Consider the following 27,479-nt stretch of genomic DNA (forward strand, 5'->3'; position numbering starts at 1 on the left):
TCAGAACTTTGAGAACCCCTGCTTTAGATGTTAGGTTAGGCCGACGGTTGCTGTAGCGGTTGGTTAGCGCTCTCCCCGTGTGTGCATTGTTTTTTTCCGGGTTCTCCGGCTTCCTCCCACAGTCCAAAAACATGCAGATTTGGGGATTAGGTGAATTGGTGACTATAAATTGACCTAGGTGTGAGAGTGTGAGTGATGTGGCCCTGTGATGGACTGGCGAACTGTCCAGGGTGTACACCGGCTCTCGCCCTATGTCAGCCCCGGAACCCTCTGGTGGAGGATAACACGGTAGATGATGGATGGACTTTACAAAAGGCCTCACCTTTTTAAATATATACACCTGCTCAAAGTCTACAGTATCTTAGAGATAATGTACCGTGCTACTTTATCTCGTTGTTGGATAGTGCTATTCAGGCAAGACGCTGAAAACTGCTCCCTCCTGCAATAAAGTTCAGAGAGAAAATCTTATGTTTTTAGCTCTCAGGAACACGGGAGATCTTCGGTCTACTGCTTGCTGCCACGATTGATGAGTTTGCGTCAAACCAGAGTCTTAAATTCACTTATACAGACTCACTGATGGAGGCAGCACAGGCTGCAACAGCGCTCGTGTGCTTGCGATTTAACGTTTGATTGATGTTTTCTTCTATGGACTTTGGTACAGAGAGTGAGCACATTACAGAGTGACACAAACTTAAAATCCGAGAATATGTTCTCTGAGATATCATCGACTTAAGCTGGAGTAGATTTTGGATTTGACTGTAATTGACAGTGTAAATGTTGCATTCAGATTTTTTAACACATTTAAAGGCGCCATATGTAAGAAAGTGGCCAAAAACGGTTACTACACCCTATATTCAAAATACCGAGGTCTTTTAGGTTTTCGTTTTCTCCGCCATTGGAGCTCAGACGTAACTGGATGGTAGACTGCAATGATTGGTAGACGGCGGTAGGTGGCGCCACATGCCAAAAACATGATTTCAAAAGATAAACATGATTCCGCAAAATTGTTTTTTTAATGCGAATATTTTGTCTGTACTGTTGTTGTTGGTTAGTTCAGTTTGTTATATGAACATTATTCCTGAGTCTCTGTGATATGGCCGGTTATTACATAATGCACCTTTAAGACCATTCTGTTTCATAAAGGCTGGATTAAACGAGGATGAAAGATGCAGGAAAGGTGAAAATGAAGGTTCATTCTTTACAAGCCGAAACTGTAGGTTCGATAATAACAATTAGGAACAATATAAAAGCATCACATATTAATTGTTGATATAACCGTGGAGTGCGTTCACGTGTAGCTCGCTGTGCGGTGGCATTTTTTTTTTTGATGCCATATTAGCGATGACGTTCCCACCGACCGTTCCCTTGGCAGCAAAACCCAAGCAGGAGATTAAAAGGCTATCTAATGGTGTCCTCAGAGTGTCTCTTATGTTCCTTCCAGCTCCTCCTTTTCTCTCCTTTCGCTGCCTCCATTAAATCCCATGAGGCTTAACATATTTGCTTTGATGTTTGCTACTCTGCTCCCAAGTTTTCCCCCTCCTGAGCTCAGGAGAAGTGGCCATGAAGGTCAGACTAGAAAAGTAAATTCAGTAAATGTTAGTGCCGGAGAATATTTTTTTACGTGATTAGATACATATCCCAATATAAAGGAAATCAATATTTCTGTAAGGCTTATCAATAATATAGAGTTGTATATCGTTATAGTTTTTGTTTTGAGCTCAAAATACACTTAATACCTTTCATTTCGGATACTTGCTTTATTTCTTTAGCTTTTTAATCTCAAAAACAATGAAATTCACTGTAAATATGGTCAAATTCTCAAATAATTAGGTTTAAAATGAAAGAAGTATATATATTTTTTAAATATAATTTTGCAGATGTAGATGCAAATGTATTTTTTTAATCAATATATAATATTTAATTTGGTGTGTTTCACAAATTTACTCAATGTAATCTAGGAAAAGTCAATCACAGATCTTTATTATATTTTATTTCATTGTATTATGATGGCATTCATATGCACAGGGACAATAAACTCTATTGATCGATTGATTGAAAGACCGTATCGCGATATGACGATATCCAAAATCTTAAGACCGTATCTTGTTTCATGTCAGTATGTACAGTCCATATCGAGTAAATCTCTGCCGTCTTCTCTCAGACCCCAGTGTTTGGTGATGACTGGTTACCCCAACTCTAGACCTGCTCTTCTGGACTTGGTCCACAGCTTCACCAAGAACGTCGGCCTCATGATCTGCGGTCATATTCGCACGGTGAGCCAAACTGTATTTTTTTTAATAAATATTTGTCGATTTTCCCTTCTGTGGTTATTGAAAAAGATGTTTCTTGGAAGAATCGGATATGCTTTGAAATCGCTTCACTGGAAATAAAGTGTCGTGCTGTTGCCGAACGAGCTAATCCAAGCTAAGGATATTAGCGATCCCTTTACTACGGTTCGGGGATCTGCCGGCTTGGCGTTGGTAACAGCTGTCGGTAAATTTCACTTTAGTTTGTTTACTTGACTGGGTTTGTTTAGGGGCTACCGGTTAGCAGAGGCGAGGCTGACTAGAACTAGAACTAGAACTTCGATCTATCCAGCTGCTTCAGCTAAGGTAACGTAAATGTAGGCTAACGTTAACTTAGCAATGAGATGAGAGTTTGTTAGCCTCTCCTCTGCTAACCGGTAGCCCCTAAACAAACCCAGTCAAGTACACACAAACAGCCAGTGGTTAAGGAAGCCGTTCGTGGCAGCTCTTGTAGGTTGAAATCAAGACGGACACATTGTTAATTAATTTGTTATCGTGAGAAAACAATCTTTGTTATGTCGAGTTAACGAAATAATTACTTTGTTATCACGAGAAAACAATCTTTGTTATATCGAGATAACAAAATAATTAATTTGTTATCACGAGAAAACAATCTTTGTTATATCAAGTTAACGAAATAATTAAGTCGTCATCACGAGAAATCAATCTTTGTTATATTGAGATAATGAGATAATTTGTTATCACGAGAAAACAATCCTTGTTATATCGAGTTAACAGAATAATTAAGTCTTTATCACGAGAAAACCATCTTTGTTATATTGAGTTAACGAAATACTTTATTCGTTATCACGAGAAAACAATCGTTGTTATATCAAGTTAACAAAATAATTAAGTTGTTATCACGAGAAATCAATATTTGTTATATTGAGATAACGAGATAATTAATTTGTTAACACAAGAAAACAATCCTTGTTATATCGAGAGGACGAGATAAGTCGTCGTCACGATATAACGGTGCATAAAAAAAAAACATGGCCGTTTAGGGCTTCCGTAGAAAATCAGCAAGTGCTTAATTAAAAATCAGCAAGTGCTTGATTAAAAATTTTATCAAAAGATAAAGATAAAAATACTGTACATGGTTTTTCCATCAAAGGTTTCAGACACTACAAAAAGATCAAACCCACAGCAGTAATGACTTTATAAGGTTTCCTTGTATAATTTGGAGCCACTAGATTTACTATATAATCAAAAGTTAGATCGTGCCAGATGTCATACGGCTAATTTAACGGCTCAGATTACTCTCTAACCATGTTGCCTTTCCTGGAAAGTACGTCAGCTCACTTGTTTTCTAACAAAGGCTGACGTCACTGAGAAGGGAGAGGCTGGAGCCATTTCACATTTCATTTCAGATAATACCTGGTTTATTTCTTACACTTTTTAATGTTAAATAAATTATATTTACGTGTGTTAGAAACAATGATACTGACTATAAATGTGATCAAATTATTAGGCTTAAAATTAAAGAAATGTTATTCAGTGACTTTTAAAAAAAAATATCATTTTGTTGAGTATTTTGTGTTCCATATTTATAATATGTTGTGTATTTCATAAGTGTATTCAAATATGGTATCAATGCAACAGCTTTTAAAACACTGGTCTCAAACTCGCGGCCCGGGGGCCACATGCGGCCCTTCAATCGATTTCACGTGGCCCGCCACTTAAGTGTTTGTTTTTGATATTTACATATTTATTATTTACATATTTTGCATCATCAATGTGTTTTTGTATCAAAATGAACACCTTTTACTTGGAAATGATGTAAAATGTTGTCTCGAATATTATTTTTATATCACGATGATATCATTTTAAGCTAACATCGCCCATCCTCGACTCAACAGTTCCTCACGCAGTTGGGCTTTTCTTCACTTGACTGCCCCCTACTGACCAGACTTGAACCTCACGTGGCCCCCAGGTCATTTCAGTTTGAGACCCCTGCTTTAAAACTTAGTCATGATATAACAATTAATACCATATTTTGTCTCATGACATGTCATAATGGATATAATATTGATATAGTGATAAATATATCCTTCAAAAAGCTTATTCCAAGGCTAGAAAAAAGCCAAAGGTACCCAGGTACTATCCCCGATGGGAAAAAACAAAACAACCGAGTCGTACTAGAACTGTATAATGGAAGAGCACCATTAGATATCTTGTGTGCACCCTCTCCTTAGGCACAATTCTAACAATTATATGTTCTTTGAAGTTAAGTAATGAGCACAGCGTTGCTGAGGCACAGTATTGTTACAGCTGATGGTTTTGCAGCCTCTTCCTGGTCCAGTCCAGGCGTAACCAGCTCCTGTTCCCTCGTTGTGTTGCTTCAATTGCTTCCATTAGGACTGAGGAGAAAAAAGTCTCCTCGGAGTTTAACAGTGTAAACATTCCCAGCTAATGGCATTGCAGTTTCCTGGCTGAAGAAAAAAAAACTCTTTCTGCAGAAATAAACAACACGGTTTGATTCAATTTGATGAACCGAAGCATCCCGTGACATCTGAACTTGGACTTGCAGGTTTATGACGTCACTGGTTTCATTGTCATGCATGTGTGTGTGTGTGTGTGTGTTCCTGCAGGGCTACAGAAGGCCAAACTTCAAAGATCTCGCCACAGAGCAGTCCAGGTACCAGCGCTGGCTGATGAAGAATCAGACCAAAGGCTTCTACACGCCTGTGTTTGCTGAGGACATGAGACAAGGCACACAGTATCTGCTCCAGGTGGGTGAAAAAAAAACAACTTTTAAAGGTCACATATTATGCAAAATTGTTCAAATAAAGAGTGTTGTTGTTGACTGTTGTCGTCTCTGAAGGCTGCTGGCCTGGGTCGCCTCAAACCAAACACCCTGGTGCTGGGCTTCAAGAATGACTGGAGAGATGGTGACATGATGAACGTGGAGACCTACATTAGCATGATCCAGTGAGTAGAGCTGGGGATTGAACAACAGGAGTCGAGCCTCGTTTTCAGCCGACATCCAAACCCTGTGTGTGGTTGGTGAGAAAGTGGGATCAGTGCATCGCTAATTATCACATTTAGAGTTGAAGGTCAAAGACGAAATGAGAGCTCCGCTGCTTTAACTTTCCACCCAGTTCACATGATGCCATGACGCTGCTTGTTCTGTTTGTCTTTCGCTGGTTCATGTGTTGTGACTGAAGTCTTGTGTTTTTTTTAACGTCCCCCTCTCTCCTCCTCTCAGTGATGCCTTCGACTTCCAGTTTGGTTCCGTAATCCTGCGACTGAAGGAGGGTCTAGACGTGTCCCACATCCAAGGACAAGGTATCGGTGTCATGTCACTGCATGGTTCCAGAAAGATGTTTTAGAAGCAGGGTGCAAATCGGTATCATATCAAGGCCGCAACTAATGATTATTTTTGATTCGATTAACCTTTCGATCATTTTCTCGTTTAATTGATTAGTTGAAGGTCCCATATTATGCAAAATCAACTTTTGAATCTATTTAAATCCTTATATTTGGGACTCTGGAGGCCCTATCAGTTGGCAAAGTGTGAAAAAAAGATCACTCACTGATGTTTTTGTGGTCCTCCTCAGTCTAAGTACTGGAGATAAAACATGCGATGCTGACTTCCGCACTCATTGGGACGTCACAATTCGCTAAATTCCTCCAATTGTTGTCTCACAGAGGTCCGCTTTGTCTGTAAAACATGTGATAGGGCAACGATATCCGAAAACTGGAAGTCCACAAAAAGTTCTATTCTTGGCTCCACAGTGCAGCACAGAGTTCTACACAAACTTCCAGCCTCAGAGGATTTATCTGTACATGTTATATAGAGCCTGCAAATGATCACTTTTCCAAATGCTAACTGCTGTTAGCTCCCAGTAGCCTCTATGGCTGATGTCATTTCCTGTTCCTTAAAAAAGAAAAGAAACCAGAAAATATTTACATTTAAGAAGCTGAAAAATCCAAAATCTTCTTTTAATAATTGAAAAAAACACTCAAACTGATTGATCAATCGTCAAAATATAATATAGACTTAACAAAATAATGGTTGCGGGCCAAAATCTGGCTGAAAAGCGAACAATCATTGCAGGAAGAAAACAAGGAAATGACCTGTCGGACTCATGATGGTGATTAAAAACACAACGCTTAGAGGAATTCTAATGTGAAACTAATAATAAAAGCTTAAAATTGCTGGATCATGCATTTCCCCATAATGCCACATGAAAGCCTCCTTTGTATATTCTCAGGATTATCTAAGGTCTCAGCAGAAACCTTGTTATTTAGTTAGAGTGGAAAGTTTAAAAGACGTTAGTGTGTAAATTAAGGTTATTACCTATTCAGATTTTTCAGAAGTTAAATAGTTCATCTGTGCCGTTATCCTTTGATCCATCGTTTTATTGCTTCTTTACCACACTTTTATTTTTTTGTTCTGTTTTTATTGACCACCATCTTGTGTTTTTTTTTCTCTCCCAATGTCTTGCTGCTGCCTCTCCCTCCCTCCATCTGTTCTCTCGTTCCGTTTCTCCGCAGACGAGCTGCTGTCGTCCCAGGAGAAGTCCTCGGGGATGAAAGATGTCATCGTCTCCATAGACACCAGCAAAGACTCTGACGCCGATTCGTCCAAGCAATCCTCCAAGGCCACGAGTCTCCAGAACAGTCCTGCCATACAGAAAGGTTAGTGTCGAAGGGGCTCTGCATTCTGTCCCTGCGTCTGCATCTTTATCTAGACTTTAAAAGGAAGGTGTTTTGTTTGGTTTTTTAGGATCGTCACTTATGAAGTAACATGAATATACTGTATGTTTATATATCTAAGTCACTCAAGCACTGATTTGCTCAATCAGTCTTCCTCTACATCAGTGGTTCTCAACCTATTTGAGTTGCGACCCCCCCCCCCCCCACACACACACACACTCACACGCCGGTGTGAGCGCATGATGGATAAAGCGCTGTCCGTGGTGCTGAATCGACGCCCGATCAATACGCCGTAGTAGCCTAATGTTTAAGTTTAAGTTCTGCGATTTTCAGACAGTCTGTCAACGCGTACAACTCTGAAATAATTTTGATTTAAAAAAAAAAATATATATATATATATATATTTATATATAATAAATAAATAAATTTGGTGACCCCCAGAAATCATCTTGTGACCCCAGTTGGGGTCAGGAACCCAAGTTTGAGAATGGCTGCTCTACATGACGGAGAAAGGCTTTTTCATCCAGGAAATCTGTTTAACGCGTGTTCTCACTAATCCCTCGTAATCCAGCAATAACCTTCTTTATTCTGTCTACACACACACACACACACACACACATTCTCACACAGGGTTCTTACCGATGACACTCATATGGCGCTTTTCCGTCACACAGCTGGAGCACTTCTCAGTGATGGTACCTGGTACTTGGTGCTTTCTTTGGAAGGCTGCTCTGGCCTGGTTTGCAAGCGAGCTGAGCCGATACTGAAATGTGACGTCAACAGACTGCCGGCCACTGATTTGGTCAGAGAGTGTCGTCACTGGAAAGTCTTGGAAAGCGCAGCGTCCGACACGAGAAACAAACCCAAATCTGTAGGCGTCCTTTCCGTCTCAGTAGATGATGGTAGCACTCTGGTGTTATGGCTGTTGACAACTTCTCATGCGGCTTACCAGGCCTATAGTGGCACGGCGGTCCCGGCCACATTTGGGACATATAAAGGTGGACACGTTCTGGCCGTGTTGCCCATGATGCCATTCACTACCGTTTGGCTGTGTAGGTATCGGTGCGCTTCAGGTCATGTTTGCAAACGTCCTTGAAGCACAGTACACAACGTACATCAAAACCCAAATCACGACATACATTATCTCAAGTATCGTAACCTTTATAATATTATTGAATAGAGAAGCCCAACAATTCACACAATGAGATCTCTGACAGAACCACAGTCAAAGATGTGCAGCCATCTGCCTCGACCGGTTGGGGTGAAATGAAAAAACTCTAACCAGTTCTTCAGAAATGAGCTTCTGACCACGATTTATGCCAGAAAAGGTCTTGAAGAGGTGAAGAGACGACTATCAAGAGAACACACAAAATTTACACAGCCGCACTTTCCTGACAGGAAGTCGCCTCACTGTCCTTTGACCCCCCGGTTGTCCCACTGGGCCCAGTTAGTCCACAGATGTCCTGGTTTCTCGTGGGTCTGTGCGAGCGAGAGTTTCGAACAGAGCAAACAGATCCCAGATTATGGGAACTATTGTTCTGAACGTTCCCAACAACAGCCCGACCGCCGGGCCTCAGCCGGGCCTCAGCCACTGTGGCCTCAGGCCAGTGTGTGAATGGTCACATGACTTCCATTTGCATCAGGTGTATTAGGTGTTTTATTTTGAAAGGTCTGTGAATCGTCCTCCTCACTTTTTGAGCTTTCAGTTAAGGATGTGATTAGCGATAACGGGAAAGAATCATGGTATGATGTACTTTTATCCATCATTTGATATATATACTGTATATATATATCACAACATACATCAAATACATCTTTCTGTGAGCCTTATAAATGTGTATTTCCTGTATATCCCCATATACACCTACGAGGTGTACGTGGATTTAAAGCTGCACACGGTTGTTTCTCTGGACTCTCTGGAAAGTTTTCTTTTGAAATGTTTGTGCTTTTCAACAGTGACGATTTGAAGTATTAGTATTAGTATTTGAAGTATTGCATCAGTTCATCACAGTCAGTGGAGTGTGTCAGGTATAGGGCTTATGTTTTCATAATCCATTAATCCGTCGATTTGTTTTCTCTAGTAACGAGTTTGAGCCAGAAAATGTCGCAAAGAAACAATAAAATATTTATTAATTTTAATAAATAAAGAAAAACAATTTTAACGATTAATCCATTATCATTTGCAGAAATAATAATCCATGTACGTGCAATTTTCTGTCGCACTTACCTTCATTTTTTTTTTTTATTCCATGAAACCTTCGTTTGAAGTTTTTAAAACATTTGATCTCATTTATGATTTCCTTTCTTCTCTCCTTTTGTCTCACATTTTCCCAGATGACGACGATGATGGCAAAGCTCCGACTCAGCCCCTGTTGAAAAAAGGCAGGACACGCCCCCTTTTTTTTTCTTTTTTCAGTTGCCTTAAATTCTCTCTTTCCTCCTCCGTTTTGTTTATCTTTCAGTCTTTTTTATCTCTCCGTCCTGTTCTTCTTTCCTCTCGAGTCATGTTCGCTTTCATCTTTTTTTTTCCCTCCACAGTATATATTTTGAATTCCTCTTGTATTAACATACCTTCCTGCTCCCTGCCGTCTGTCTCCGTCTCGTGTCTCTCTCTTTCTCCCCCCCCCTCCATGTTTCCGGGCCTGCTAGCGTCTCGTCCTTAGGGAATAACATGTTGTCTTTTCCCCTCTTTTCTCTCTCCTGCTCTGCTGTAAACAAGTCTCCAGCTTGTAGGTCAAGTCTAAGCATCTGACGCTAAACTGTATGTGAAAGTGCCTTTAACTCGATCCAAGTCTTGAGTATCTTTTTTGTTGTTGTTGTCGTGTGCGCCAACATTTCAATTTCCTGTGATGTGTCTGCAGCCTTTTCACCTGCTGCTGCTGCTTCTCTCTCTGAAGAGGACAGTGTGTCTTCAGCTTTCTCTTCCAAGATGAAAACTTGTCTCCTGTTTTCATGCCCTCAGTTCTCTCTTCTGTGTGATGGTGTCTCCCCTGTGGTTTGTTCAGCACAAAAATTACATTAGAAAAATAGTACCTATGTCAAATTTTTTTTAGCTTTTAAAGCACTTTGCAATTACTGATGAAAAGTTCTAAAACTCTCTCTTCTTTGATTAAAGGGGACATATTATGCAATATCAACTTTTTAATCTTTTAAATCCTTATATTTGGGACTCTGGAGGCCCAATCAGTTGGCAAATTGTGAAAAAAGATGAATCATTCATGTTTTTGTGGTCCTCCTCAGTCAAAGTACAGGAGATGAAACACGCAATGTTGACTTCCGCACTCATTGGGACGTCGCAATGCGCAAAAAAAAACCGGAAATCCGAGAAAAGTTCTCTTCTTGTCTCCACAGTGCAGCACAGAGTTCTACACAAACTTCCAGCCTCAGAGGATTTATCTGTCCAGTAGATACATGTTATATATGACGGCAATGTGCCTGCTAGAGCCTGCAAATGATCACTTTTCCAAATGCTAACTGCTGTTAGCTCCCAGTAGCCTCTGTGGCTGATGTCATTTCCTGACTAAAGTTTAGTTTTTCTTTTGTTTTAAAGATGGACCTAAAGAGATACTACTAAACTAAAATATCCCCTTTAACTGCTGTAGAAGATATTGAACTTTGCTTGTATAGCTGCATTATCACGCTTTATCCAAACATTGGAAGCATGTATCCATGGAAATGAAATCTGTCCCCATCATGTAGCATTTTAAAGTGTTTTTGTGGTCCTCAGTCTAAGTACAGGAGAAGAAACACGCGATGTTGAAGCGTGTGTTCTCTGATTAACGTACAGTAGCTATAATAGATGGCCTCTTTCGAAAGGAAACTTAAGTTTGTAATCTGCTCACTTTCCAGCACCAAAGTCTATAGAGAAAAAAATAAACATTTTAGTTTGGGATGACAGAGAACTGTATGGAAAACTCTGAGCTATCCCTGAGTTAAATCACTGATTTATAGCTGTTAAATCACAGGACTATCATCCTGCATATAATTGTAGAGTAGTGCTCGTCTATCAGTTCTGGTGATTTGCATAGCATTTGTGAATTTAAGTTGATTTAAGTTATGATTCGGAAACTCACAAGAAAGAAAAAATCTACAAGGGAAACATTCATCACAGAAGTTTGATACTTTATTTGGTTTCTCACATCACACTTTAAGTGTAACATATATCTGTCCATAACTGACAAACATATGTTACAGTCCCAAGGCTCCAAAACAGACCAAAAGATGACCAGATGAATGGTTTTAATTTGAAATCTAAACCCATTTTTCCTCTGTTGTTTGTGTTTATGTTTGTATGTGTATGTGCTGTAGATAAGAGAAGTCCAACAGTGCCACTGAACGTGTCTGACCAGAGGCTGCTGGAGGCCAGTCAGCAGTTCCAGAAGAAACAAGGGAAGGGAACAGTGGACGTGTGGTGGCTGTTTGATGATGGAGGTGAGTTTGGAGGAAGGAAATATGTCCACCAGTGTTATACACCCTTTACGTGTCGGAAGGTAATCCATCGACACAGGAGTGGTCGTAGATGAAGAAAAGACCCAGAGCATAGTGAGACCTAAACATTTATACCTGGAGAACAACCCTTTCAGATCTCTTTGTCTTGGAAGGGGTCTGCCCCTCCCGGCCGTGCTTTCACACCCCTTTGTCTACTGCCGGTATCGGGGGACGACTCCCCCAGAGATATCCTGCAGATGTTGTAGTACACAAAAGGACCCGATATCTTGTGTTCCGTTTGTTTGTTCCCTTACCAAAAAACACGGAAACAGGCACAGAAGTACAGTATGTTCCGTATTGAATGATTTAATGCGCTAATGTGAGTCATGCTTTCCTCGAGCAGAACGATCTCTGTCCTCGTGTCAGTCCAGAAATGAGCAGCTGACTCATGTGATTGCCTGCTGTCATCATGCTGTCATCATGTCAGCCTCTTGGCCATGAACGGCAGAGACGCCGACACGCTTCGGTGCGAGTGAAACTGTTCTTTTGCAGTTGCAGTGATGTCATATTTGGCTCGTGTTCATAGCCGACCTTTGGATGCCGACCGTTTATTTGTCCTCTGAGGACTCTCACATGTCCGGATTTATTCTTATAAGTTTCTAACTACGGTTTAAATCTCTGTCAGAACAACAGGGTGTCAGGGTTTCACAAAGGTTTTGTATGGGGACCCACTTTTTTAAAAAATGGGGAAAAATTGTCACCCAAAACACAATAAAATGTAAATTTGTATAATATTTGTAATATATGTATATATATATATATACATGTGTGCATATATATATATATATTTATATTTATATTTATATTTATATTTATATATATTTATTTATATATATATATATATATGTATGTGTGTGTGTGTGTATATATGTGTGTGTGTGTGTGTATATATGTATATATGTGTGTGTGTATATGTATGTGTGTATAAATGTGTGTATATATATATATATACTATATATTACATATTATCTATACAATATATATATAGTGTATATTACATATTATATATTTTTTTTAATTAATAATTCTAAAACGTTAAAACTGAATATATTCAACAAATTAAACAAACTGCAGTGCTTTTATTTTGAAGTTGGTACTGAAAGTGATACGTTTGTGGCATTTCTGGCCAATTTAAATATTGAAACTGGACACAGTCTGTTGTGGAAAAGATATTCAAGACACACCTCAGGTCATTCTCACACAGGCAGTGTGACTGCTCTACTCTTTTATATTTATATATATATATATATATATATGAAAAAAATGTCCACAGACCTTGTGGTTGTTATGTCAGCTGTCAGCTGGCCACCCAGTACATCTCCCATTAGCTGAGTCAAACCAGTGGAGGCACAGCCGCTGGGAGTTATACTGGGTGGTAGTCGAATGTTGTCGAATGTTGAGTACCTGTTTGACCGTCATCTCCTGTCCCCCCCCCCCAGGTCTGACCCTGCTCATCCCCTACCTGCTGACCAACAAGAAAAGGTGGAAGGACTGCAAGATCCGAGTCTTCATCGGAGGCAAGATCAACAGGATTGACCACGACCGCCGAGCGTGAGTGCTCCACATCTTCCACACCTTCCACATCTTCCACACCTTCCACATCTTCCACATCTTCCACGTCCATTGCATCTCATTTGAAGACATCTACCACACCTGTTAAAGTCTCCAGTTTTGTTCAGCTTGTGACCCGGCCGGGCCACTGTCGCCATACCACGCTGGGGTTAGAAGCTCAAATAGAACTCTCGCGTTAAAGTTCTTCAAAGTGCACCCAACTTTCAAACCGATGAGTCCAATTGTTTCATGATTAATGTAGTAATTCTCAATGAATATGAATTATAGTATATAGTAAATAATTGTTATAATCTCTTTTATGGATTTTTAATCCATTATTACTTTAGAAAAAGCCATTTTTATGAGTTCACCAACATGTAGCAGCTTTAAAATTTGTAGGACACATGTTTTTACAATTATGAGGAAGTGGATTATCATGAGTGACCTCAGACCTACAGTGTAATGTAATCTTTTCTTTTTTTTTTTTTTTTTTTTACTTCTATCGTCACGCTGAACCTTCCACTATTTGTAGATAAGAAGAAAAAGCCACAACGCTATTCCTTTAAGAATCTAACATTTTCACGATTATTTTAACTTCACATAAACGTCAACCGTCCTGACAAAATCAGTTTCCAGCACAAAGGCACATCCGTCATCCTCTGCTGCTCTTTCTCTTGTCGTCTATAGACTCAACTTACTCTCTCTCTCTCTCCTCTATCTGTCTCTCATTGTCCTCTACAGCTGCCTCCTACCTCCTTTTGTTGGATAAAATTAGCTTAGTGCTAACAGCGGATCCCTTTCTTTCTCTCTCTCTCTGCTGCTCGGTGCACTTTGGAATCCCCTTTGTGTTTACTGCAACACTACAAACTTAACCTTTCACCTTATTTCCTCTCTGGATTCACACTTCACTGTTGTTTTAGTAGAAATTGCCACATTTGAACGATGCCAAATTATCAATTTAATCAAATCTTACACTTAAACAGAGTTTTGTAAATACACATTTTCTGTTGAGAAACATGGATATTTAGTTAAACATATCAACATCTGCTGCTGGGAAGCTTTTTAATTAAAGATCTGACACTGAACATAAATATATATATTTTTTTTAATGGCAAATATCAGCCCGATGAATCAGTCTGCCTCTAATTTCAAGTGTGGTTGTATGAGTTGGCTGCGCAGGGTCCAGACTTTTAATAATTTGGTACCTAAGAAATCTCAAATGGCACAGATGGTGCCAAACCGTGCCGAACCAGAGAACGCCTAGACATCTCTTTACTAAAACTTCTGTCATTTTACTCTGCTTCACTTCAGCAGCATCAGACTTTGCACAGCACATGTCCACATGTTGTTACACGACCTCCATGCGTTTTTACGCTGCTACTGCATATTTTAAATGTGATATTTGCTTTAAAATGCAATATTTTTTTAGGCGAGGGAAAATAAATCCTTAATTTATGATGTGTTCCATGTAGAGTTCCATGCAGAGAATTACTCTATTTAATTTGGGCATGTCATTTTTTTCGAGGGGGACTCTAAAAAGAGGGTCAGGGAAGAAGAGGTTAAAGCTCCATGGACGCATGGTGACACAGTTCTGATTCTTTACTACACTGTACTACACTGGGTCAAATGACTTGATAATGCAAAAGGTGTCACTTGGGAAAATCACATTTCAACACAGGAAACAAGATCAGACGTTTCATTTTGCGTCTGTAAATATGATCCAGTACATATTATTTCCATATTTGCACTGTTAAGTGTCATCACTGATTCAGAGATGTCCGGTCTGAACCTACAACCCCGACACAACTCCTGAATTATCATCGTCAAGCATCTTTCTTTGTATATATTTTAGATTAAAAACATTCTGAAGGTAAGAGCGAGTGGTGACGTCAGAGTGACTCAGCCACGCTGCGCTCGTCCTGTGTAGACACAGCGTATTAAAATCGGTTTAGTACCAGGAACATGACTCCACTTACAATAACAACAGAAGATAAAGCACAGTGTGGGATAAGTCCCTTCATATGTGGCTGATAATGTTTTCAGGGAACTCGGCTTCTTTGAAGCTGAAGATAAAGGAAATGACTCTCATACACAGAATACCTTTCCCACCTGCGACTGTTCTCCCGGAAACGCCCGCGTTCAAACGGAGACGTCTCCTGGCCTCGGACCGTGACGCAGTGCAATAGCTGCGTGGATTTGAAAATGTCTCGCAGATGGTTTAAAGAATGAACCCTGAAGCCCTTTTTTTTTTTTTGTGTGTGTTTTTGCTTTTATTCCACAGGATGGCCACTCTGCTGAGCAAGTTCAGGATAGACTTCTCGGACATTACCGTGCTGGGAGACATAAACACCAAGCCCAAGAAAGAACAGTAAGTCTCCTTCAATAAACTTCAGAGAGAAAAGCTCAGCAGTCATCATGGATACTCTAAAGTAAAATCATCCGTCTACCGCTTTATCCTCCACTGGAGGGTCGATGTGCCTATCTCAGCTGACACAGGGCGATAGGCGGGGTACACGGTGGAGAGTTCGCCAGTCCATCACAGAACCACATATAGAGGACAAACAACAATTCACCCACACTCTCACACCTACGGTCAATTTAGAGTGACCAATTCACCTAATCCCCAAATCTGCATGTTTTTGGACTGTGGGAGGAAGCCGGAGAACCCGGAGAAAACCCATTCACACACACGGGGAGAACATGCAAACTCCATGCAAAAATGCCCATTTGCTTCTGAAAAACCCTTTCCCTTAGAAAGGGTCTTGGTAACACTAATGGTTCCAGTAAGAACCATTTTGATCCAGAGAACCCTTTAAAAGCACTTTCCTGAATAAAGGGTTTTAAAAATGTTCTTGGTGGAACCCTCCAAAAGGGTTCCAGATGGAACCTTTATAAAAAGGTTCTACCTGGAGCCAAAAAGGGTTCTCCTATGAGGACAAGCCGAAGAACCTTATATGGTTCTACTTGGCACTTTTATTTCTAAGAGTAAAGGAGAGGAAAGTGCTCGATAAAGGTCATTTTCTTCACCCTCTTAAAACATTATTTAATTGCATTACGAAACAGTTTTTTTGTTGTTGTTTTGTTGTTGGTTTTTTTTGCAATTTGAAAAACTCATTTCCTGTTTCTTGTTGTGTAGCACGGCAGCCTTTGAGGAGCTGATCGAGCCGTATCGGCTGAAGGAAGACGACATGGAGCAGGAGGCAGCCGAGGAGCTGAAGAACAACGAGCCATGGAGGATCACGGACAACGAGCTGGAGCTGTACCGCACTAAGGTCAGTGCACACACACACACACACACACACACATCTCTTCTCTTATTATACACTTTAGGATTTAGGTGTTTAATCCTTTCCATATCTTGACAACTGCACTCTCCTCACACCAAAGTCCATAGAGAAAATCAGTGATTTAGCTGGTAGGTACAGAGGAGAGCTACTGATCTACTGCTGCCTCATTTGGTACGTTTACGTCACTTTGGTGAATCCAAATAAACAATTTCAAACACATCAATCACAAAAGAACACATTTGAACGTGCTGGTGGATCAACAACTCCTGTGTGCTGTGATTGTAAAATCGTTGATTTTCTCTATGGACTTTGGTGCTGGAGGGCAGGGAGCAGCACATACTGTAGTGGTCTGTACTGTACGTTGTTAAGAGCTTTTTGTTAAGTGGCTTCAATCCATTATTTCCTGGCGTTGTCTAGTGGCAGCCATGTTGACGTGAGTGCCCGTCTCATGTGAGTTTCACTCTGCTCTGACCCTGTTCAGACCTGGAGTTAACATTTTGTTCTCAATGATCAGATCACGCTAAGTACAGCTGTTCACACCTAGCATTCAAATGTACTAGTGCAGTGCACGTAGGAATATAGTCCTATAGTGGGAGCTGAAGAAGAGTTTTCATTTATGGTAATGCACGATAAGGAACGTAGCATACGGCTAACGTAAGACGCAACCTCAAATACGCCTTGTAAAGAGATTCCACCGTGGCTGACGGTCACAAAACAGCTAGCTACGCTAATGCTAACCGTAGCCTCGCTAGCTTACCTTTGGAAACAGGTTTGCCAAGTTATCCCGCCAAATAGTAGCATGCTAATGCTGAATAAATATGTGCTCGCGCATTGGTACTGCTGCTGCTGATGAGCCGCTGCCTGTCGCCTGGTGTAGCGTGATAAATCGGAGAAAATTAAAATTACTCCAAAAAATGTGAAAATCAGGGATGCACACCATCGGGCCATGCTCAACACATATCCAAAGTCTTAGGGCGATCTGACTAACGGTCAGCGAGGTATGCCCGTGACAGACACACAGACGCTACTTGCTTTATAGATAGATATTTTATGTAACTACACCAGATCTGGGCTCACTTCAATGTCTGCCCCCTTGTGGACATTATTGTACATATCTAGCTAATCAGTTTATTTCATCAACATTGACATCGGTAGTTTTGTTTAGTGGTGTTCTTATATGAGTGAATACTTTTCTTCTTTGATTGAACATGTTCTGTAAACAGCTCTGATCGTCGTCTGTCTGCCACGTTTTCCAACCCCTGAAATATTTGTTTGTTTGTTTTTGTCTTATCAGACTAATCGTCAGATCAGACTCAACGAGCTACTGAAGGAGCACTCGAGCACAGCCGCCCTCATTGTCATGTAAGCTGCTTTTGTGTGTGTGTGTGTGTGTGTGTGTGTGTGTGTGTGTGTGTGTGTGTTTTCATGCCGAGTGGTGACGGTGTAACAGTTTGCCGTCTTGTGTTACCTGAGATGTGGACGATGTGGCCGCTCTAATCTGATAACAGGAGAGTCCAAATGACCAAAAAAAATGCTCACTTGTGCAGTTGTACACAGAAGGTGAGTGAAGAGCTCAGCAGACGAATATTACGTCTGAAATCTGGATGCAGATACTTTTTTATCTGCGGTTTATAAAGAAAAATGTCTGCGTGTAGCCCTTAGTTTTTCAGCTTATTTTGCTAAAGCTACAGTGTGTGAGATTTAGCATGGAGATCGTAAACAGCTGTCTCTTAAGGCGCTGGTATACTTCCGTGCACATACAGGGGAGTCGGCGTGTCAGCCCAGGTCCAGGTCTGCTTGGCGAGTGGGGCTTAATACGCCACCTACTGGTAGGGTGGACATTCAGTCCTCTCATAGAGCTTAAATCGGGCCCAAATAATCAAGCCCGACCCTACCCTAGCCCATGCACGTTAGCTTACACGTACGTCCACATCCTCCTCACATCAGGCCACAGTCTAATTTACAACAATAACAGAGCCGCTGAAATCCGCTTCCATGAACGCATATGTTGCTAATGACGATACGCTTACTGGTTTTTAAAGGCGCCATATGTAAGAATGTGGCCAAAAACGTTTACCCACATTCAAATTCAAAAATACCGAGATCTTTTAGGTTTCGTTTTCGGCCGTAACTGGCAACCCCCCGTGGTCACTCGGCAGCTGAGACTCTACTGACTGCAATGATTGGTAGCCGGCGGTAGGTGGCGCCACATGCTAAAAACGTGATTTCAAAACATAAACATGATTTGCAGTCTGCAAAATACTTTGTTTAATGCAAATATTTTGGCTGTACTGTTGTTGTTGTTGGTGAGTTCAGTTTGTTATATGAACATTATTCCTGAGTCTCTGTGACATATTAGGAGGATTTTATGGCCAGTTGCTTTAGATTTATTACATAATGCACCTTTAAAATGATGCGTTCACGGCCGCAGGTTTTTTTACACCTTCACAAGATACGGCGTGCTATAATATACCGCGCGAACACGAGAGATGAAAAAAACACAAATGCTTGATCAAGGGCCCGACCCGGTCCAAGGATAGTGGCGGGAAATATCGGCGTTGGCTCGGGCAGAGAATCTAAACTCTAATACCAGGGCCTTTAAAACCTCACTCTGTCCTTTCAAGTGTGTAGGAGAACCTCGGCTAGCTTTCAGTTAGCATTAAAACAAGGAAGTTTATTCCTTTAAAAACATGGCGGTCCAACGCGGCCTTTAATGCACCTTTAAAGAGTCACAGAGACTCAGGAATAATGTTCATATAACAAACTGAACTCACCAACAACAACAGTACAGACAAAATATTTGCATTAAAAAAATATTTTGCAGACTGCAAATCATGTTTATGTTTTGAAATCACGTTTTGGCGTCATGTGGCGCCACCTACCGCCGTCTACCAATCATTGCAGTCAATAGAATCTCAGCTGCCGAGCAACCGCGGGTTGCCAGATACGTCCTAAACCTAAAAGACCTCGGTATTTTGAATTTGAATGTAGTAACCGTTTTTTGGCCACATTCTTACATATGGCGCCTTTAATTGAAAGAAACCAGGTTTTCCATGACACCGAATGCATGTGTTTACGCAGGAGCCTGCCTTTGGCCAGGAAGGGAGCCGTGTCCAGCGCCCTCTACATGGCCTGGCTGGAGGTGCTGTCCAAGGACCTGCCGCCCATGCTGCTGGTGCGCGGCAACCACCAGAGTGTCCTCACCTTCTACTCTTAAACACACACACACACACACACACAGAGAATCACAATCACGCAGAGGAGGAACGGCACGTTTTTCCACGTCTGGGAGCAGACGTACACAACAACAAAAAAAAACACACAATCCCAGCTCCAGTCCACACCTGAAGGTGAACCAACACCCCACACGTCAGAGATGGTAAAAACAACAACAACAACAAAAAAACACTGATGGAAGCAAAGCTGAAGTGAAGTGAAGGAGAGAAACTGTTAAGATGGTGTAAAACGCTCAGTCATGGAGGAATGTCAGGGTCGTGGAGGGTGGAGTTTGTAAAGTTTCCCGCTCTGCTCCTTCTCTTTTATTCTAAGATGGATTCTTCCCCCTGTAGCTCTCTCTCTCTCTCTCTTTATCTATCTATCTATCTCTAGTTTCTTTCCACTTCCTCATCGTTGTTCAAGCTGATTTCTCTCAGGCCTCCCAAACCAGTCGCGGCGCACAATGACCACATTGTTCTTCTCATCGCACGGAATATTACGTTGACGTCACACTCACACACTCGCTGGAGTGAATTTGGACGAGTTGCGACGTAGCAATAAATCCTCCTCCTCCTCCTCCTCCTCTTCCCCTTCGTTGTTTATTTTCCTTCCGGTGTTGGGGGAAAAAGAAATGCTTTTTTTTTTTTGCGACGTCACCTCCTTAAGCCTTACGGTTGTGCCTTCCAGCTGAATGAGATGAAAATAATTCTAATCTCTATCCAGATTTGACGATTATTACCTTTTTTTTTGCTGAATTCTTAGTGATAATGAACTGTATTAGCGTCTTTAAATGTGATTCCTTCTTAGTTTGGGAGCTTTGTATTTATGCACACGGTTTGCATGACTGTAATGAAGGGTGTTTTAAAAAAAATCATCTGTCATTGATTTTTTTTTCTATTTTAATCGACATGTTTAGAGTTTTTTTTTTGTGTTTTTTTTAAGGTGCTTCCTTTACAACAACAACAGCGAAAGCATTGGTTTTCTCGTGGAAAAAGATGTGAATGACGCTTTTCGGTCGCCCCGTCGGGCGGGAAAAGTGTGAACTCCTTGTTTTAGCTGCTGATTTGACTAAATGTCCCTGTGTCCACACGTGTTTCTTTCTTTCTGTTCAAACCCTGCCTTAATACGATCATATATATATACTCGCGTTTAATTTTTCTTCTTCTTCTTATATAAGCCATACTGACTGGAGCGCTTTGTGGGTGAAATCAGAAAATCAGTCAACGGTTTTTTCGTTTGAATCTTTTCCTCCCATAGTGCACCTGGATTACTCTGTTACATTGCTTTACTGTAGGCCTGCTAGCTGCTAGCTGCGGCGGCGGCGAATGTCACATTTGGCGCCTGGCGTTTTTGCAAATTGTGATCGAATTGCTCGACCCGGGTTGATTGTGACGTTTAGAAGAAGTTGAAATACCTCTATGCATACGAGCTGGCGCGGTCGCGTGATTGTACACGTGTAAATAAAAAAACGCTCGTCTTTAAAGATGCAGTAGGCGGGATTCTTTTTTTTTTTTTTTTGCCTCGTTGATCAAATAAATTAAAGTCCATTTCACAAACTAACCTTTTAGTATAATCTCCCATCTGCAGTGGCCGGATGAGACCAATCACAGAGAGAGAGGGCGCCTCCTACTGGCTGTTTCGCAATCACTCATTCACCACCATTTACATTCATTCACTACACTGCATCTATGTGCAGCGTCTGACACGGTCACGGTTGCTCGACCTCTGAGCCACCGTAGACTTGCACAATAAACACATCGAGTAAAAGCACACGGATCATGCAGATGACGACATTTGCCCACGTTTTTTTTCCCGCTTGTGTTTTTTAAAGATAATGGATCTGGATCTGGAACAAAAGTCATCAAAATTCCTTGATTTTTGGATGCATGTCGCACACAAACAAAAACTCTGTTATCCCAACCATTTTCTTTCACTGTATCCTCTGTATCGGGACGTCAAAATGCGCTAAATCCCCGGAAATTGTTGTCTCGCGGAGCTCCGCTTTGTCCGTAAAACACGCGAGAGTGCTGGACGAGGGGAACGATATCCGAAAAACCGGAAGTCTGTGAAGTCCGTGAAAAGTTCTATTCTTGGCTCCACAGTGCAGCACAGAGTTCTACACAAACTTCCAGCCTCAGAGGATTTATCTGTCCAGTGGATACATGTTATATATGACGGCAATGTGCCTGCTAGAGCCTGCAAATGATCACTTTTACAAATGCTAACTGCTGTTAGCTCCCAGTAGCCTCTGTGGCTGATGTAATTTCCTGTCCCTTAAGTTTCGTTTTACTTTTTTTTAAGGTGGAACCTTTAAGGTGGACCTAAAGAGATGCTACTAAACAGAGCGTTCTGAACAGGGCTGTTTTGGCAGGGTGATTGAACTGCTGTGGTGCTTCATCCTTATGGTGTTTTGACCAAAGCATGTCACAGACATGTTCATTAGGACACCAGGGAACTCGGTTAACTTGGGGATAAAATGTCCCCTTTAATAAAATGCAGATAGAACTCAACAATCAACAAGCCCTCCAGTGATCCTGCCTACTGCAGCTTTAGCACGGGCGTCAAACCGGTCGGACCAGTTAAACGAGGGCACGTCAACGGCTCCTTTAAACAGAAGTCGTGTGACAGACAGGCGGTGGGTGTCGCTCCCCGGTTAGATAAAACATTCACTCAGCACTCGAGTCGTTTTCCACGTTACCGTCTCTTTCTGCTCTCGGACCATCGAGACCCACAGCTGTGGATCACAAACTGCCACCAAACAGGGTTTTCCTCTGCATTTCTACTCTGCATGTTTTGTTTTTCCTCTCCGTTTCCAACCGCAGAACAAAAAGACGCTTCTTTTTCGGTTTCTCTCGTTACTGTATGCAAAATGTGACACGAAGCTTGACTTGGTTGAATGTACTTTATATCGACGAACTGCTCAGACTGTAGTCAGCACAACGCAGCTTCAACGCAATCGTCACTCTCATAAGAGTGCATATATATATATATATATATTTATATACATTCAGTACACACACAGTAAAGCACCTCCATTTTTCCAGCTCTTACTGATATTTAGTGTCTTAAATCCTAAATGTAGTCCCAGAATAGGATGTTTTCATTGAAATAAAAGGTTCCAACACTGTATTTGTACAATCACATGGTTTTTTTTCAGTATCTACTGATGCTAACTCATTTTAGCATCAGTAGATACTGATTTTAGCATCAGAATCTACTGATGCTAACTCATTTTAGCATCAGCATCTACTGATGCTAACTCATTTTAGCATCTACTGATGCTAACTCATTTTAGCATCAGTAGATACTGATTTTAGCATCAGAATCGACTGATGCTAACTAATTTTAGCATCTACTGATGCTAACTAATTTTAGCATCTACTGATGCTAACTCATTTTAGCATCTATTGATGCTAACTCATTTTAGCATCTACTGATGCTAACTCATTTTAGCATCAGTATCTACTGATGAGCCTGAGTTAGCATCAGTATCTACTGATGAGCATGAGTTAGCATCAGTATCTACTGATGAGCATGAGTTAGCATCAGTATCTACTGATGCTATCTATGGGTCAGCATGTTAGCATCAGTCAGATACTGATGCTAACATGCTGACCCATAGATATGTAGCATATTTGTGCTGTGGCCATTTCAAGCTTTTTTAAAAGATGTAATTCTCCAACTGTGAAAAAAAAATATTCTTCTCCCCATAAAGAACAGCCCACAACATGACTCGGTTAAAATGCTTTTGCTGATTTTTATTTACATTTTTACAGTCTGTGCATAGTGAAGCATGTGATATATAGGATTTTACATTTGTATCTAACCATCTGATCCAGTGATATTGATCAGTATCTGACTGATATGCTGATGCTAACTCGTTTTAGCATCAGTATCTACTGATGCTAACTCTGATGCTAACTCATTTTAGCATCAGTATCTACTGATGCTAACTCATATTAGCATCATATCTGATGCTAACCCCCCCTAAAAAAGCAACAAGCGTTTGTGTTATTAGCGAAAAACCTGAGTAAAAGCTGGAACAATGCTATCCTTGGTGTGCTAGTGCTAACTTTCCAAATTATGTGAGGAACTACGAACCTGAAAATCAACAGTTGGAGCACACAAAAGCGCCCCCAAGTGACGAAATGTCTGTATCGGTAATGTCAAAATGTGATGTCCTCGCCAAAAAAACCGTTTCAATCTGCCAAATGACTGTGATAATCTTTGTTCTGTGACACTGAACCTCTCTGAATGACAACTACTTCCTGTTTCTTTGCCAAAACGATACAGACACGTCGCGTGTCTCAGTATTTTGCAGAACATCAATAAAGGTTAACTTTAAATTAAAAAATTACTTCCTGTTCGTAGCTCCAGATTGATTTTTCTATTTGGACCGGATTCATTTGCTCCCTCTTGGAAAAAACATACGCCAGGAGCGAACAATAGGTGGCGCCGTCACTTTTGCCATGCTCTCTAAATTGTGCGCAAAGTTTTGTTCAAGCCATTTAGAATTAAGAAGAAAAGTAAAGCAGCAGCAGCAGGAGGAGGAGGCAGCTCAGGTCCAAATCAATCACGACGGGAAGGACGCAGGCCTTTTCCCCCTTTGTGGCACTTTTAAATGAATCACCAGGACTGTATGTTGGCGAGCCAGAAATGAACGAATGACTTCTTTATTCACAATTATCCAGGTTATGCAAATTCAACACAATCAACTTATTGTGAGTGATCGTTTTTTTTTCACAGTGCCGTATCATCGTCTGTTACATGGTGGTAATAATAATAATTAAATAAAGATAAATAGTGTTCACTGCATCTAATGCTGCGTTCCATCGCGTCACTCTAAACAAAAAACGTCACATTTTTATCGCCAAGAGCTGAGCTAGCGAATGTGAGACGGTGTTGTGGACTGTAAAAACAAATCGAGCAGTGTGTCATTAAGATTCATCGTTGTGAGAGCGACTTTACAGACGACACGGGTTACTCTATATTTGTATATTAATGAAAAATCTATACATACAGTATGCCTATCTTTCCATATATATGTATGTGTATGTGTTTATATGTATATATGTGTATATACACATATATATGTATGTGTGTATAAATATAAGTATATATGTACGTATATACATATATATTTGTATATGTATGTATATATACGTATGTGTATACATGCACATATATCTATGTGTATATATGTACGCACATATATGTATGTGTATATATATGGACGTACATATATGTATTTGTATATATATGTGTATATATATGTGTGCATATATGTATGTGTATATATGTATGTGTATATACATATGTACGTACATATGTATGTGCATGTGTATATATATGTACGTACATGTATATGTATGTGCATGTATATATATGTACTTACATATATATGTATGTGTATATATATATGTACGAACATATATATGTATGTGTGTGTATATATATGTATGTGTGTATATATATATATATGTATGTACATATATATGTATGTGTGTATATATATATATATACGTACATATGTATGTGTGTAAATATATATGTATGTACATATATATGCATATATACACGTGTATGTATATATATATATCCAAAAATATATATATACACATAGATAAATGTATCGTTGGGACCTGCAGAGGATCTTTGTCTTTGTCGACCTGTTATGAAACAAACGACCTCTCGTCGACCTTTTACAACCAAATAATAGTGTTTGTGTGTTTGTTTTTCTTCTTTTCTCAATCTGCTCTTCTCTATGAAACCAAATGTTACCTGTGTCACTGTTTCACATCGTATCTAATCTCTGTCTTTGGAGGGGGGTTGGGGGGTTTCTGTCTCCAGCGCTGGGTTTCTGTCTCTAGTGCAAACGTAAGCTGTAAATAAACGTGGTCATAAATGAAGGGCAGTAGACTTTCATGTCACATTTCAGTCGAGGAGAAAGGTATTTATTTTAGATTTAGACGTTTTCTCCGCTTCTACTTCTGTTAGCTGTTAGTTTGCGTGTAGATTTATGTTCCTTGATTTGACTTTGTTTATTTTTCTTTTCATTTTCCTCTCGCATCTTTTTTTTGTCGTGTTTATTTTCTCTCGTGAAGAAAAGACGTGAAGCGACGAGCAGAATCAGATTGAAGCCGTTTCCTCGCCGATGGAAACGATGGACCCAGCTGGTTGTTGACATGCGCTCATGTTTGGATACTGTTAACACTTACAGATATGCTTTTTTTCTAACATTTTGAACATTTATGATTACCAATACTTTGTACATCTTTATTGCAATAAACAAATCAAATGAAATCAGTCACGTTGTTTCTGCTCTGGATTATTTGTTACTGCAAAGAGTTTTGAGTCTGCATGAAACATGGTGAAGACCTGAAGTCTGAAGAGAGGAAGTTCATTTCTGTGTTTACACTTAGTTTACTGTTGACTCAGTGTTGTCAACAGTAGAAAGACATGTAAATAACATGTAAATATTTAATGCTGATTATTTTGAAAGGAATCTTGTATATAGTACACTATAGTTTATTATAGTATACTGTTGTACTGTTTAGTATTGTACACTATAGTACAGTATAGTACAGTATACTGTAGTACTGTTTAGTATAGTACAGTATAGTTTAATATAGTACAGTATAGTTTAATATAGTACAGTATAGGATACTACAGTTTAGTATAGTATTGTATAATATAGTGTAGTACAGTGTAGTATCGTATAATATAGTATAGTACAGTATAGTTTAGTAGAGTTTAGTACTGTGCAGTATACTACAATATAGTTTAGTATAGTATGGTATAGTATAGTATAGTTAAGTACAGGATAGCATAGTTTATTACAGTATAGCATAGCATAATATAGTTTTTACAGTATAGTTTAGTACAGGATAGTATAGTTTAGTACAGGATAGTATAATTTAGTATAGTATAGTTTAGTACAGGATAGTATAGTTTAGTACAGTATAGCATAGCATAATATAGTTTTTACAGTATAGTATAGTACAGTATAGTTTAGTACAGGATAGTATAATATAGTTTAGCACAGTATAGTATAGTTTAGTACAGTATAGTAGTTTAGTACGGTATAGCATAGTATAATATAGTTTAGTATAGTAAAGTACAGTATGGTACAGTATAGTATAGTACAGTATAATATAGTTTAGTACAGTATAGTATAGTATAGTACAGTACAGTATAATATAGTTTACTACAGTATAGTACAATATAGTATAATATAGTTTAGTACAGTATAGTATAATATAGTTTACTACAGTATAGTTTAGTACGGTACAGTATAGTATAATATAGTATAGTACAGTATAGTTTAGTACAGTATAGTATAGTATAGTATAGTACAGTTTAGTACAGTATAGTACAGTATAATATAGTACAGTACAGTATAGTATAAAACACTTCATTTCTGTATAAATGTTCCTCACCATCACTGCAGCTGAAAGCATCACAAACAATGAAAACACAACGATTTTTGGAAAAACACATTTAATTATGATTTTATTTTTTGACATATTATGAAGTAATGTTGTTCAGCATAGCTGAGAGATTTAAAATGTGATAAATATATATAAAAAGTATATGTTTAAAACGATTTAAAACACGTTTGTTTTACAATCGTCTTCATGCATGGATGTAGTTCTGCTTCAGGGACGTGGTGAATTTAACACAAACTTTTTTTTTTTTTTTTTTTTTTAAATGGCAGATTATTGAAATCACAAAATCGATCATGGCAAGAGCAACGTAGAGACTCATTTCATCACATGACACCTTACGTCATTTATTCATGTCACTGAAAACATGTATAAATGAAAGTTTATAACTCAAAGGTTTGGGAACATCGTGGGAACCCCCCCGGTCCGTCTGAGGGTCCCGACCCAGACTTTTGGAACCACTGGTTTTTACAGAAACACAGCGTGTGATTGTGGAGGCCAACGCGACCATAACGTCCTCTGTG

General features: G+C 39.8%; 1 protein-coding gene across 1 annotated transcript in view; it reads left to right on the forward strand.

Annotated features, from left to right (window-relative positions):
* slc12a2 (solute carrier family 12 member 2) overlaps positions 1-19,511 on the forward strand; it is a gene marked incomplete at both ends in the record, with an annotated part of 55,896 nt that extends 36,385 nt beyond the window's left edge. Inside the window, 12 exons of the mRNA XM_083889298.1 lie at positions 2,162-2,273; positions 4,898-5,038; positions 5,131-5,237; positions 5,515-5,594; positions 6,807-6,950; positions 9,303-9,350; positions 11,277-11,399; positions 12,896-13,007; positions 15,289-15,375; positions 16,144-16,279; positions 17,589-17,656; positions 19,376-19,511. Coding sequence (XP_083745424.1) covers positions 2,162-2,273; positions 4,898-5,038; positions 5,131-5,237; positions 5,515-5,594; positions 6,807-6,950; positions 9,303-9,350; positions 11,277-11,399; positions 12,896-13,007; positions 15,289-15,375; positions 16,144-16,279; positions 17,589-17,656; positions 19,376-19,511 — 1,294 coding nt within the window. The remainder of the gene's footprint in view (positions 1-2,161; positions 2,274-4,897; positions 5,039-5,130; positions 5,238-5,514; positions 5,595-6,806; positions 6,951-9,302; positions 9,351-11,276; positions 11,400-12,895; positions 13,008-15,288; positions 15,376-16,143; positions 16,280-17,588; positions 17,657-19,375) is intronic.
* Positions 19,512-27,479: the final 7,968 nt, after the last annotated feature.

The sequence above is a fragment of the Microchirus variegatus genome, assembly GCF_963457635.1.
Source record: "Microchirus variegatus genome assembly, chromosome: 1".
Lineage (NCBI taxonomy): Eukaryota > Metazoa > Chordata > Actinopteri > Pleuronectiformes > Soleidae > Microchirus > Microchirus variegatus.